The sequence below is a fragment of the Thalia democratica genome, chromosome 8 (assembly GCF_965202585.1).
Source record: "Thalia democratica chromosome 8, ktThaDemo2.hap1.1, whole genome shotgun sequence".
NCBI classification, from domain to species: Eukaryota; Metazoa; Chordata; class Thaliacea; order Salpida; family Salpidae; genus Thalia; species Thalia democratica.
This window is the reverse complement of record NC_139172.1, coordinates 8,187,393-8,203,217: the sequence shown is the minus strand read 5'-3', so window position 1 is coordinate 8,203,217 and position 15,825 is coordinate 8,187,393. Positions and strand designations below refer to the sequence as shown.

The window sequence follows — 15,825 nt, the reverse complement described above, 5'->3', positions numbered from 1 at the left end:
TTAATGTGTTATTCACTGCTATCAACACTTTAGATATGTTTTTAAAACAACTATATTAAAGCTAGCTTAATAATAAAGTTTGTGCTTAATATAAAACAATTCCACTTTTTTTACAGAAAGTAAACTTTTATACACTTATCAACTTTTAATTATTCTTAGAAGTCTATTATTTAAACTAAACACATTATTTAATTCAAAAAAATAACAACTATATCTAGTGTTAAACAACATTTACTAATTCCTAACATAAATGTTTTAGCTTAGCTAATTGCAATAATTTGTTTGTAATATTGCTTTTTGGTTGTTTATATAGCTTCAGCAAGCTTAGAACGAATTTTCATGATTTTTTCCTTTTGTGCTTTTAGATCGATTTCAGTGATATCCACAAGTGATAATGATGAACGAGTTTTAGTATTGTTCAAATTATATGTTGCTGAAACAACATTGTCAACAGGGAGTGGTCCCATATGCTTACTTTGAGCATGATTGTAGCGCTGAGACAGTAAACCCATAACCTCTTCTCTGGCAAAATCAGATTTTTGTTTTTGTAACACATCTGTGAGCTCTGAATTTGTAAGAAAGTTTTTAAACTGTTTGTTTTTAACATACGGCTCAAACCTTTTGCCTTGTAGTATTTGAAGAGGTGCTGATTTAATGGAATTGGCTCCGTTAATTTTCCTTGACTGATTTTTAGGAAAAGTTTTTACAACTGCACACCTTTTTCTTTTCAACAACATTTCAACAGCTAGAGGTCTGCATGCTACTGCTGGCTTTGAAGCAACTTGTGAATCTTTATACCTTTGGCTTCTTGGTTGAAATTTCCTGTTCACATGCACATCACTCTGAAAGTTGAAGACAGCGTAATCAAAGTTGGAACCAAGTTTTTTTACGAGTTGGGATTTGTTGTAAAAAACTTCTCCATCAGGACTTGTAAATCTCACTTGACATTTTCCGGTTGAAAGTCCATTTGCAAATCGAGTTTCGAACCTTTTCCATCCACTTGGTAGACTAGGTGAAAAATTTTCAATTTTATAATTTATGTTATGCATATTATAATCCATGAGTTTAATCTGAAAAAATACATCAATCAAAAAGTGTTTCTTTTATTAATTGACTTGATGTTTACAAGTACCTTTAATTTTCAAAGAAGAAAGTAATCATTTCAAGTTAATAAAAATATTGTTTTTTTAAATATAAATATATAAAACAGTTAAAATAAAATAATTTCAAAAATAATGCCATATTGATATGGTTCACACTTTATTTTCAAAAAAACCATGTGTCATCATTAAAGTCCAGTTTATCAATAAAAAAAACTTCCTGCTAAAAAGTCCTGCTAGCTTCTGTTTAAATAAATCAGTTGTTTATATATATAAACATTTTTTTAAATATATATTATATATAAACTAAAGTGTGCTAGTATATTTGACAAAGAAATATTCAACTTATATTATAAGATAACAAACTATTTAAAAGGTAATATTATATTTTATTACTTTTTTTATCTGAACTGATTTTGTTTTTATTATTTGATTAATTAATTAAACAACAAAATTAACACTTTTAAAACAAAGAATTAGTTTAAAATTGGAAAAGTGAAAAAAACGTTTATTTATGTTAAGGCCACTAAGGGGTAGATTTTTTTAATATTAGAACATCTTTATATGAAAGCTGTATCTATATACTACAAAATCCTTTTCACAGATTAAAAAATATTAATTAACTTTTGAAATATCGTCAGTTCTGTAGTAAGTTTCTGATACAAATGTATGAAGAATTATTTTTTATTGCCTATTTTCTGGGAACTTGGAATAATTTACTAAAAATTTATCTTCTTCATTTTATGGACAATTAACCTTTAATTTACAGGAAATGTACCTTGCATTAAAAGAAAAACAATACTGAAAAAAATGAAGGTTTTGTGACTAAATTAAAAAAAAATCAAAAAAAAACTCACTATAAATGTTTTTTATATATTTAAATTTAGTTTCAGAAAGATTGATTAAAAACTGTAGAAGGTATATTTTTAATGAAATTGATTTTTTTTTTGAAAAATTGAAGGTCCATTTATTTTTACTAAACTTTTTAATAAAGTCAAATATTTAGATCATGGTGATAAAATTTTGATAACTTTTCATAATTGAAACAGTAATAGTGTAATAATAAGTTTTAAAAAATTATATTGTAGTAAGGTTTAACATTAATAAGAACAGTTTTTTTTTATTGATATAAGAGTATTGAAAACATTTTTTATAAGCAACAAATGTGTAGTTTTTTCTAGTTTTGTTATATTTATAAATTTATTATAGTTGTACATTAAACTTAAAAAATAACTATTATGATTAAGATAAAATTACTAAAAACAATGGTTTAATAAAGTAACAGCACATTTTTTTTTGCTTTTATTATCTAATTAAAAAACACATAAAAAGTTGCAGTGGTCTAAAAAACAATCAAAATTTAAATATTTCAATCTAAATGTAGACTTTTTAAACATTTATCTTATTAAAAATCAAGAGATATCAAAGAAAGTAGAATGATTTTATTAAAGCCCAGTTTACGAAAAAAGATTGCAGAAAAAGTTTTTATATCAGATTAGACTTTTTAAATCCCAAGTTGCTTAAATATCCTGAAGTGGTACCAATTTACAAGTCTGTTAAAAAAAAAGATGTTCATAACTATACACCTATTTCTCTTTTATTTCTTTTTTCAAAAATTTTCAAGTCCTTAGTGTGTGAGAGGTTGAATAATTTTTTTTGTCTAATGATGTTTTGCATAAAAAGCAGTACGGTTTTAGGAAAAATAGTACAACTGAGCTGGCTGTGAATCACATAGTGGAAGAGTTAAATGAGGCTAGTGAGAAAAAATAGTTAACTGTTCCATCTTTTTAGATTTAGCAAAAGTATCCAAAACGGTCAATCATGAAATACTCTTGTCAAAATCAAAAGGTTTTAAAGTAAACAAATCTATGTTAAATTTACTACAAAGCTATCTAAATAATAAAATCAAATCAACTGTTATCAATAATTTTGTGTCTGAGCGTGAAATTGTGAATGTTGGTATACCACAAGGTTTCTTTTTTCTTGTGTATATTAATGATATTTTTTCCTCTACTGAGATAATTATGAGATTGTTTGCTGATGATGTTTGCTTAAGCTACTAACATAGTGATCTTGAGTATTTAAATGAAGTTATTAATAAGGAGTTGTTAGATTTGATAAATGGTTGTGTGCTAATAAACTTTTTATAACTATTCTAAAACTAAATTCTTGCTTTTTAACAATACATCTAAAAAATGTGATTTTAAAGCAAATTAAATTGATTTAATATTATTGAACAGAGTGAAAGTATAAAATATTTAGGTGTGGTTTTGGATGATAAACTGAATTGGAAGTCTCACTTTAGATCTCTCAAATCAAAGCTGTCTTGAAGTTGTTTTGAGTTGTCAAAATTGAGGTACTATTTGGATGTGAGTACACTTAAAATGGTGTATTATAGTTTGTTTTCTCCTCATATTCAATACTGTAATCTACTTGGGGTGATGCTGCTAAATGTTATTTGAAACTAATTGTTAGTATGCAAAAAAAAAGAATAGTGAGGTATGTTTGCCATGTGCTTTGACCCCAACAAACCCTGTTTGTGTAAACTGGTCTGCTGAAGTTAAATAATGTGTTGAAATTGCAAGTTTGTAAATTAATGCAGAATAGTTTGACTGGGTTTGATGTTGAGCATAAAAGTTGTACTCTTGCTAGTTCTTTTAACTCACACAATACAAGGTTTTCTAAAAAATAAATTTCATTACTGAAAGACCTAGAACAAGACTTGGCCTAAAATCCTTTAGGTATTTGGTCCAAGGTTTTAGTCTAGTGTCCCAGAAAACTTAAAAAAGTTAAAGAAATATGAGTTTAAATGTGGTTATAAAAATTTTCTAAAAACTTGCTACAAGAAGTAAAACTGGAGTACTTTTAATCATATGTCTGAGTATACTGTTTAATTGTCTTATTTTTTTGTGCATTTGTGTATAAACTAGATTAACTGTATATTTTGTTTTGAATTATTAACTTTGAGTTTGAATATTTGTGTTACTTATCTTATTTTTATAATATCAAGGAATATTTTAGTTTAGATGTTGTACTTTTTATAATATAACTTTGTTATAATAAGTGAAATTATTTATCAAGTTTTTAAAAACTGTTCAAATGTTATGTCAACTTATTGCTAGCAATAAATTACATTAGTTTTTCCTTTTTTTAGAAGTTTGTTGTTTTGTAGTTGTTTGTTTTTAATTTGTACTGCTTAACTGCTACTTATATGTTCAACAGCTAATTGTGGAATCTATTTGGTGGCAGTGATATCAATATCATAATTGGATTGTTGTTTTGTTCAGAACATTAGCAGCACTTGCTTGGGGATTTGAGCTTCAGGATTTTTCCATACTATGTGATTTTTAATGTTGAGATTTTAACCTTGTGAGTGTTTTTCAAAATGTGTCACCAGGGGTATTTTTCAATAAAGCAGGGTTTCCCAAAGTAGGTCAAGTGGAGCCATGAGCGGTAAAGGGGCAGAGGGGAAGCCACAGTGGGGCCATGAGGTCATAATTTGAAACTTTCACTAGATACTCCTGAGTTGTAGATGAAGAGCAAAAAAATAAATGTCTCAGGTGTTTTTAATGGTAGTGTTGAAATTTACACTAGATGAAGAGCAAAATAAAAAAGGGGGCAATTTGAAAAATGTAAAAAAGTTTTGGAAACCCTGAAATAAAAGGTTAGGTTTAGTTTTTTATTTTGGTTAGTTAAAATTTTTACTTTTATTTGTTTAAAGATAGATTTAGTTTTATTTTTTTAATTAAAAGGTAAATTTTTTTTTATAAATTCAAAATAGGGCAGGTGTACTAACACATGATGAGCTTAAACTCACTTGTTGACCTTCAGAAAGCATTTATTGTTGCAGAAGGGAGAGTAAGTTCTGATGTTTTTCTACCTTAAAAAAAAAATTTGAGAAAAGAGCAAATAAAGGTTTTATGTACAAAAAACTGGAGGTTTGAAACTTACATTATATCAAATAAAAAAATTAAAGGTTAATTTAGTGTTTTGCCAATTTGTGTTAAACAATTAAGTCACATTTGTAAATAAAATTAAATGCTCTAAAGACTTTTTTTCCTCTGGCCCCATCAATTTAGTATGTTTGCTGGACAAGGCGTTAAAGGGTATCCAAGTGGTGTACAACTCATAAGAGAAAGGCTTTTCATGCACCAGGTTCTTGGACCAAATATTTATGAGTTTTTGTGTTAAATAAACTATTGTTGTAGTGGTCTTAGATAGGTTAAGAAATTTTAAAAGTAGCTTTAACATTTTAACACGTGATTTAAAACTTTTAGATGTTCAAACTTTGCAGTATTAAAAGAAATTTGGCAATAATGGCCATTAAATTTGTAGCGTAGTCTGTTTTTAGTTTTAGTTATTTGTTCATTGACCTTTCATTTAAAATATTCAAGCTAGAGAAAAGTAGCCTGAGCAAAGTCAAAAATTTAATAATATTCAGCAGTTTTGCTACACACAAGAGTTTCAACATTTACTTTAGTTTTTATCATTTTTTGTAATTATTATGGTGATGTTTATTAAAAATTTGACTTTTATATTACTGTAAATTATTTGTTAATGTTATGTTGTGTAAGTATCAAATAAGTAAATAACAAAAGTATGTTTATTTTATTGTTTCAAATAATATTTAAAAAAATTTGATACATAATTAAAAAAATATATATCAATATGTTGTGTTAATATAATTTCAAAATCACTTTTATAATTTCGATAGACATTCAATTTAGTTTTGATATCTTAAGAAGTTGAACTTAATTAATAGTATATATTTTTTTAAACTGTTATGATTCGAGAAGGACCATGCGTACTTCCCATGATTAAAACGAGCGTCATTCCATTTACGGTACAACTTTTACGGTTTTTACTAAAGTTCTTTAGCTTTGACGCTCATCCACATCCTTATCTTTACTTCCACAATAATGTTTTATACATCATCTTTTAGCTTAGAGTATCTAGTTTGTGAACTATTATTTTATTTTTATATTGGGTTGGTATAAATGGTGCTGTAGCCCATAGAAAAAGTGGTACATTATGGCTTTTTTTCAGTTTTTTTGGAAAATCTAACGATAAACAAATAGTTTTGACTTGATATTTTTTTTATGCATATAAAATAATATTCTTCTCATTCTCTATGTACGATTTTTTATAAAACAAATTATTTTTTAAGAAAATAGGTGATTTATTGTTTTCATTATATTATGGTTTATCTCAATAAATATTCAACTAAAAGTAAAATGAATAAAAGATTCACACAGTACTAATTATTCTGCATTGTTACCATGCACAGTTTTTATTTTAACGTATTACTTTTTGAAATATTAAGCATTGAAATTTTCCTTTTTTTTTTAATTTCAAGCTACTTAGTCTTTGAAGTAGCCGCGAAGTTATTCGAGCAGAACGTTTTCTGAACTTTTTTAAATCTAAGCCAAAAAAAGTCTTAGCAAATTAAGATATTGATTTATAATTAACATAAATAAAAAATTGCAGTCCACATGTTTCTACAGAAAACTTTTTACTCAAACTACTATATTTTAAAAATTCATACAACATTACAACAACTCAACAAAAATATATAAGTTTATAAATATCAAAGTGGACCCACCCTATGTCTCATCTTTTGTAAAAAAAGTAACCTTTACCCTTGTTAATCCATGAACTAGTGTTTTATTTTAAGTTGTCAACAGAGCTAACATGGTTGTTCTTGATGATTTTCCTAACTATTTCAGTTTCTATTGTACTGTGGTTGTAACTAATTGATTTATTGTAAAAAGTTATTTAGCTAATTCAAAAAAACTTTTTTCAAAATCATACAGTTACAACGACACAATCAACTATATTTTATATATATTATTTATATTTTTTTTATACAAAAAGTATTTCTTACACCAAAAAATATTTCCAAAATTAAATAAAATCGAAAATGTTCCTATGAATTCTGTTGAGTAATATGGGCACCCATTTGTGCCTATAACTATTTTTCTACAGGCTACAGGATCTTTCAATCGAACTTAAAACAAAAACAGATAATTGTTTTTAATTTTAACATTTTTAATTGATTGTTTTTAACATAAATACATTAAACTAAAATATGCTGTACAAACTTTTAGTTAAAAAACTATGTTGTCAACTAATCATATTTAGGTCACATGTAAGCAGTTTGAAAAACAATGGTCAAAACATAAAGTTTCTACATCTGCAAATCAAAAACAAAAAATATATGTTTTTTTATCTACAACAAACAAAAGTTGTGATATAATGAGAATAACAACAAATAAAAAGAACACAAATAATTGTTTTTTGAATGGTTAAATTTTGGTACTTAGTATCAACAAAAAAAAATAATAACTATTTTTTTTTTAATCAGAATTGCTTTTTTTACAATCATACTGACTTACTTTTGGTTATAAAATACTGTTGATCGTGTGTTTGTAACTGTATGACTGTTGAAAAAAGTTATTTTGAATTAGCTAAACAACTTTTCACAACAAATCAAATAGTTACAACCACAGTACAATGGAAACTTACATACTTCTTAAAATGGGTACTTTAAGTTGGTGCGTATCTTACACGGACACAAATTTCTTAAGGTGCGTACCTTATGTGGGTGCTTACCTTACACAGACACATACTTACTGAGCACATATTTAAATTATGGTTTAGATCCCATACATACTTAATCACTTCCTACATGGGCTTAAATTAAAAGTTATAAAATGCTTTTATTTTAAAAGAGCCAGGTTTTTAGTTTCGCAAAATTTATTCATTAGAATGAAACATCTTACTACTTGGTTAGGCTTTAGAAATAAATTGCATTTTACACATTTAAAAAGAATTTTAAATAAATTTTAAAAGAAGAAAAACATCAGAAAATAATGCTAGCTGTCTCAACAATTGATGTTGTTTAACAAATTCTAAGCTTCATCATTTGTTCCTTCTTTACCCTCTTTAAATTTAACTAACCAACAAAAATTAAAAAAAAACCTTTTGGTGGACGCATACCAGACACTTACTTAATTAAAGTTGCCACAATAAAAACCACTAAGTGTGGGAAAATCATGTGGCTAAAACAAAGTGTCTACTGGCGCTGAACAAAAAAAAAATAATTCAACAGTGTGAACACACCCACCCATGTGAACCAACTATTGATTATTTACAGCAAAACAGAGAAAAAAAACACAAATATTCAAATACTTTTAAAAAATAAGTTCTATTTTGTTAATGAAATATAAACAACTGCTAATAGTTTAGAAAAAAATATATGTTTAAAAAATATATGTATTTTTCAGTATTTTATTGAAAAATTTATTAAAAATGAAGTCTATTGAAAACTAATATTATAAATATAACTCTAAATCCAAAAATACTATACTGAAACAAACCATGCTAAAACAAAATAGCTAGATATGAAAATTAAAAAAAACTCTTTAAGTCTAAAAGCATTTAAAAAAATACTTGTTTTTGAAATAAAAAATTGTAACTTAAAAAAAAGCTAAAAAAAATACAGTTTAACTTTAATCAGGTTTTATATACAAAATGAAATTTACATTCATTGTCCATGGCACTAGCTAAAAGCATTTACAACATAAAAAATCATGAAGTGAATGGATTCACTTGTATAGGCCATGCTAAAACAAACTAGCTAAATATTAAAACAAAAATAACTTCAGTCTAGAACCATAAAAAAAAATTATCTTTAATTTTTAATTAAGAATTGTAACTAAAAAAAATAAATAACTAGCTTTGTCAAAAATAAAAATTTGTATTAGATATAAAATAAAATTTTACATTCACAGTAATTGAACAAGCAAAAAATATTCACAATTAAAATAATAATTATTCACATGCTTATGTAAAAATAATTAGATGTCAAAATAACAACTATTTTTAAAGTTTTAGTCTCAAAAAATTTATAAATTATAAATAATAACCTTTTACTTTATACAACAAATCTAGGATGTAGGGACCGCATAACCTTGAAAAAGTAATAGCCTAACTAAACAAAAACCCTAAGAAAATCTCAGCAACTATTTCTTTTCTTAAGTCTGGAATGTTAGATGGAGAAATGGAAAAACTTTCACCTCTGGAGATAAATGATTGACAGTGCCATTGAGATAATAATCAGTCTAGAGGAAAACATGGCTGTAATAAACTTTTTAGATATTTTACATTGTGTCATAGCATGGTAATCACTAGAGAAAATTTGGCTTTATTTAAAGTGTAATAAAATGCTGTACCTGGTCTTATATTAGTAGTTCTGTAAACTAGTAATTTGACTACATCCTTATGGTCTTATAACTTGTTCTTATATGAAATAAAGTAATTTAGTTTCGACACAATATTGTTTTTTTTTAAATTTTTTTTCAGTATTTAAACTCAAAAGGTTTATTTCTGAGCTGCATAGTCTTTCTGATTCTTTTTTTTTTTAATTCACAGTCAGATTTGTCAAAATCTTCTTAATTACAGTTTTTTAAGTAGACGGATCAAATTAAGGTTTGTTTTTTTATACTTTGGTATTTAGAGAACTTCTTTATACATAAATTATGAAAAGTTGGTAATTTTATGTTATTATCAGTAGAAAATATCCTGTTTTAATGAAAACATGAATACACCTACTTTATTCTATGCTTCTATTCTCTCATTACAGTAATTATTTTTTTACAGAACCCAGTTGAAGTGTGTTGATTCGTTGACACACAGAAACATATGTTGGTAGAATAAAGGAAGCTTACTGTATAATTTGTTTTTATTAATTTTATTTTAATAAATTTTAGACTGTACATCATAACGATGTTTAGCTTTGTATATCTAATAACCTTAAAAAGAAATGCAAAACATGAGTCCTAAAACTTTCAAAACAATCAAATAAAAGTTTTACTAGTATAGCTTTAAGTTATGCTGTTTCTTAAAAGTTTAAAAATTTAAAAAAACTAAATAGATAAAAAATAAGTGAGATAAGTTTATTTACCTTTGCAGTAGTCTATATATATAAATTTTAACACCTGCATACGTTTTAAAAAGTTGCGACACACGTAGATGTAGAAATAAGAGGAACTTCGCATCGTTTTGTTTGACGATGTTAAAACCTTGTGTATTATAAAAATCAATTAAGTACATTTTTAATAATCTATTGATTTATCGGAGCTTTGAAACAAAGTCAGTTTATTTATCAATAATAGCAATATTTTTAATTTACTAACTAAAACTAATTTAAGCTAATTATGATGTTATAAAAGGCCTGGAGCTTGTTACGTTGCTAGTTTTATACAAAAAGTTATTTGTTGAAAATATAAAACTAAAAGTGTTAAAATACCTTCGTTAAAATGTTTTAGTAAAATGAGTTAATAGACGCCGTGCTAAAGTGTCACTCCGTGCTAAAGTGTCACTTTCTGCTATTGTGTCACTTCGTGCTAAAGTGTCACTCTGTGCTAATGTGTCACTCCGTGCTAAAGTGTCACTTTCTGCTGTTGTGTCACTTCGTGCTAATGTGTCACTCTGTGCTAAAGTGTCACTCTGTGCTAATGTGTCACTCCGTGCTAAAGTGTCACTTTCTGCTGTTGTGTCACTTCGTGCTAATGTGTCACTCCGTGCTAAAAATCTCTTTTTGCTAAAGTGTCGCTTTGTGTTTAAGTGACACTTTGTGCTAATATGTCAATTCGTGCTAAAATGTGACATAAAAAGTCAGTCTGTGCTAGTGTGTCACTTCGTTCTAAAGTGTCACTTTGTGCTGAAATGACACTCCGTGCTAAAATGCTAGCTGTGCAAAAGTGACACCGTGCTTATGTGTCACTCCGTGCTAAAGAGTCTCTGTTTGCTAAGTTCCCTTTGTGTTTAAGTGTCACTTAGTATTAATGTGTCTTTTCGCGCTAAAGTGTCACAGAAAGTGTCACTCTGTGTGAGTGTGTCACTCCGTGCCTAAGTGTCACTCTATGCTAAAGTGTCACTTTGTGTTAAAATGACACTCCGTGCTAAAATGTTACCTGAGTTAAAGTGACGCCGTGCTAATTTGTCACTCCGTGCTAAAGTGTCACTCTTTGCTAAAGTTTCACTTTGTGTTAAAATGACACTCCGTGCTAAAATGTTACCTGAGTTAAAGTGACGCCGTGCTAATATGTCACTCCGTGCTAAAGTGTCACTCTTTGCTAAAGTTTCACTTTGTGTTTATGTGTCATTCCGTACTAAAGTTACGCCCGTTCTTTTCTGACCCGTTCCCACAGCACCATTCATACTGACATAATATAAAATAAATTATTTAAGAAACTATTTGCTAATATGTTGATAAAAAATTGCATCAAATTATATATTAAATTAGTTTAATAATCTGTAGCGCCACCTAAAAAAATTAGTTTTAAACAAATCATTTGCGTTTGTTTTGTACTTCAAAGACTAAGTAGCTTACAGTTATTAAAAAAAAGGAAAATTTCAATGCTTAATATTTCAAAAAGTAATTCGTTAAAATAAAAACTGTGCATGGTAACAATGCAGAATAATTAGTACTGTGTGAATCTTTTATTCATTTTACTTTTAGTTGAATATTTATTGAGATAAGCCATAATATAATGAAAACAATAAATCATCTATTTTCTTAAAAAATAATTTGTTTTATAAAAAATCGTACATAGAGAATGAGAAGAATATTATTTTATATGCATAAAAAAAATATCAAGTCAAAACTATTTGTTTATCGTTAGATTTTCCAAAAAAACTGAAAAAAAGCCATAATGTACCACTTTTTCTATGGGCTACACCACCATTTATACCAACCTAATATAAAAATAAAATAATAGTTCACAAACTATATACTCTAAGCTAAAAGATGATGTATAAAACATTATTGTGGAAGTAAAGATAAGGATGTGGATGAGCGTCAAAGCTAAAGAACTTTAGTAAAAACCGTAAAAGTTGTACCGTAAATGGAATGACGCTCGTATGATTAAACGACTTTTTGTCAAGCAAATTGTTGTTCTGCTCGTCAAGAGTCGGTCCGGTATTGCAGTACCTCGAGAATTGACTCGCTCCCCCTTTAGGGTAGTTTGTAAGGAACGGAAACGTAGGTTTTAAAAAATTCGATCAGCCTGGCTCACTCGATAGACGTCTTTGTCAGTGACCGGTGAAGCGGATCAGAGACGTCGGCTGCGACGAAGTAACAAATTTGACTGGAGCGCGTAGTTAAAATTTTGAAAGTCTGAAATCTTCCCATCGTTCCGTAAAGGGTTCCGGGAAAACAACGCTGGAGCGTTCTGTAACTGGTAAACTTGTGGATCTCTATGGTGAGATAGTCTCCGTGACGCATGTCGGGCACCACCATTTACGGGACAGTATTGGCTATTGTGGCGGAATGTTAATTTATTAATTTTTGTCGCCATGACTAACCAACTCTTCTTTTCTTGTTGTTTACCAGCTTATGAGTATAGACGTAGTGACTGCACGAGCAGCAATGTGGAGTTCTAAAGGGGAACTTAGCATACACACCTGGATTGCGCACCCAGCAGATGAGTGCGGAGGGCTTGGAGTTGGAGGAAGTATAAAATTTCTTCTAGAGACAAATTGCTGGCAATAGCGTCGGGCAAGCAAAACCCCCAAGGAGAAAGCGCGGCAGGGGATCGCGTTGACAGAAGCAAAATGGAGACTAAGAGATGGCGGCAAGCTTATGAGAGCATGCCGCGCGACTCCGCGAAGCGGATTTTACAGGGCAAATTGCTAGCGGCCGATGAATCAATTTCGGAGGGCACATGAGCTTTTTGTAAAGTTCTTTATGAGTAAGACCGTCTGAACGTCGACCTTGTGATCTACGGTGAGAAGCTTAGTTGGCTCGGCGATGAGGTGAAGGTAGGTGAGACATTAAGCGGAAGCGATTTAAAGAGAAAGCCTGAGGCCCGGATGGCCTGAATCGTGATATGGTGATATGAAGCGTGGAAGCGTTGGTTAAACTGGGCCCTGGATGCCGGCCACCTGCCTTAGATTCTGAGGCAGTTCAGACTATTTTTGATCCCCAAGATCGACGAGCCATCGCCGCCGGAAGACTACTGGCCCATCAGCGTCGAGTCTGTGACACGAAAGATGTACAGCATTATGCTGAACAGCAAGCTAAGCAAAGTCGGGACCGAGCTTGATCATCAGGCGCAGCCTAAACGACCTAAACCACGCAAGACCTGGTCTCGCAGAGGCACAAGGCGGTGGTGGCCGAGCTCAGAGAGAGCTTGGACCGCTTGGAGTACGGTTACGGGGTCGGAGAATCCGGAGATTTTGGAGCAGATTTCGCCCTCGAGAGCCGCAACGGTTGGCGGACTGCGGTCAGTGTAGCCATAGAGAGCGAACCTGTGTGAAGTTACAGAGCGTCTGTATGAAAAAGAATCACTTACACGCCAGTGGAAAGGAAGAAATGGTCTTTCTTGTGTTGGACGACTGCGGGGCATGGGCTGATGTTATGTTAGATAAGTTGGGTAAGCTTATATTATAAGTTAAAGATTTCTTTATTTGTTTTATAATACTAAACTAATTTAAAACATTACAAATAGTTTATTAATAAGTGTTGAAACAAAGAAAAATTAGTCTATATATATAAAAGAAACAGTTTAACGGTATCAAGTTGACCAATGTTACATTAACTGTTTAAGTGCCTAAATACTTTTTAGAACAAAGTACTTTTAAATAAATAACCTTAGATAGTTATTAGTTTGCCATACAGGATTAAAAACCTTATTTCTTGTTAGTTTTACATTGTTCACGTTATTATCTGTAATGTTCAAAAAGTACACCTTTTTTCTAGGACTTTTTCAACATAGTTGTGTTTAATGACGACATTACTAAATGGAAAGACGATTTAGTATTTGCTGCTTCAGAAAATAAAGCTAAAGCTATAGATTTATTGAGGAGTAATGTTTGAGGAATGCTTTTGATTTATTTTAATTACATCATTCAAGATTTCTTGAGGAGTAATGTCAACCTATGGCGGTGCTAATATTGAAGGAGCTTAATTATGTGCTCTTGATTTGTTTGACCCTTATATTAAGGAAAGAGGTATGTTTTGTTAAAATTTTAACATAACACTAACTTAACAAATAAAAGATAATTTTTTTAAACAGTTGTTGCTAAAATATTGAAGTTGCTTATTTTAATTGTAAATAACATTTAAACATAAATAAGAAAACTAATAAACCATCTGAAAATTAGTTGCTTGTTCCAGTCAATAGTTTATATTGTTTTTAAGCAATAACTTTATGTAGTGGTACGAATTTGGATATACAAATTTGAAACATTGAAAACATATTTTAGTTCAATATGTATTTTACTGAAAACATTTGGTTTGAGATCTTAGATAATATTTTTTATTCTTCTTACAACATAAAACTGAAATTATCAAACAATAATGAATATTTTTATTTTTATAAAAAAAAAGTACATTAATGAAGTAAAACAAACTGTTACATAACAAAACATATCGCAAAAATGATAGATTTTGATAAAGCTATCCACCATGAATTAATTTTGATACTAGTTCAAAATTACAAATTTTTAAAGTTAAAAATTAAAAAAAATTGTTAAACAGATCTAAAATATAGAATTCAAAATTATTACGATTGTTAGTTTAACAAAGTTTAAATTGTAGTTTTAATTGCTTGTAAATGGATAACTACGTAAGTTATAAAAAGAAATAAACAAATAGTTTTATACATTTACAAAAAGCTATGGACATAACATAGCAACTAATGAGTTTTTTCAATGAAATATTACAATGTTAAATAGACGGAACATATTTTACCTTTGTATGAATTAAATTTATACCATAGTATACTGAGATGAGCTTATTTTAAATATACTAAAACAATTTTTTTTTGATTGTTTGACTTGATCTACACTGTAAACATAAAAGAAATAAATACTTTTTAGTTTAAGCTATTTTACTTAAGCATAAAATTGAAAAAGCTGACACAAAAAGCTGAAATATTATTTTTACATACTAATATTTGTATTTCATAATTAAAAAAAAAAAGGAAATTTAGTGTATTACCCTTTACCACCGTATAATTTAGTTTGGTTAAAGCTTTCTGTTTTTTAGACAATTTTTCTTTAAAATAGATCTAAGCAAAAAAGTCGGTCCCAGATACGGAGGAAACGGTCCGTATGTTCTCCGTGTTGTTTTCAATCCCGTTTTAGGTTTTATTCCTAATATTACCGATGTTACAACTGTAGGGGCTTCTTATTATCCGGACACGTGAGCATTCCCTTTGTTTTATATTGGTTTTATAACCTTTCATATGTACTGCAAGACTGTTTACAATTTTTACTTGATGTTAAAATAGTTATGTTATTAAAGACACAAGCATAATTAATATTTAATTCTGATAGTTACAAAACACGTATGATATAAACTTTGAGTGCTTACCTTAATGTAATAAACCAAAGTTTGGTTGCGTTTTGTAAATAAGGGGCTACAATAACTGTTTAAATTATGGGCTGGACTTATTTCTAACTAGTCTTCGCAGGTTTATGTATCTTTCAAATTTACAAAATTTAGATTTAGCTAGTGAAACCTTGTGTTATGTTTAATTTTTTTAATGAGTTTTAAACTAAAGTTCGATAACAAAAATAAATTTTTGTTTGAATAAAATTAATTAAACTATATTAAAATCAAAGATTTTTTTGACACTTATTTAAATATTAGTTTTTGTTTTAGCCTGTAGAACTTTACTGAATACAAACAAAACTTAGATAAGCAACAATATGA

The 15,825-nt window shown here is 28.7% G+C and overlaps 1 protein-coding gene across 1 annotated transcript; it reads right to left on the bottom strand.

Annotated features, from left to right (window-relative positions):
- Nucleotides 1-1,064, bottom strand: LOC145842520 (methyl-CpG-binding domain protein 2-like). Its single transcript, XM_082949978.1, has one exon. It carries the CDS (start codon nt 1,059-1,061, stop codon nt 306-308), a length of 756 nt encoding a protein of 251 aa, XP_082806104.1. The 5' UTR covers nt 1,062-1,064; the 3' UTR covers nt 1-305.
- Between the last annotated feature and the right edge of the window lie 14,761 nt (nt 1,065-15,825).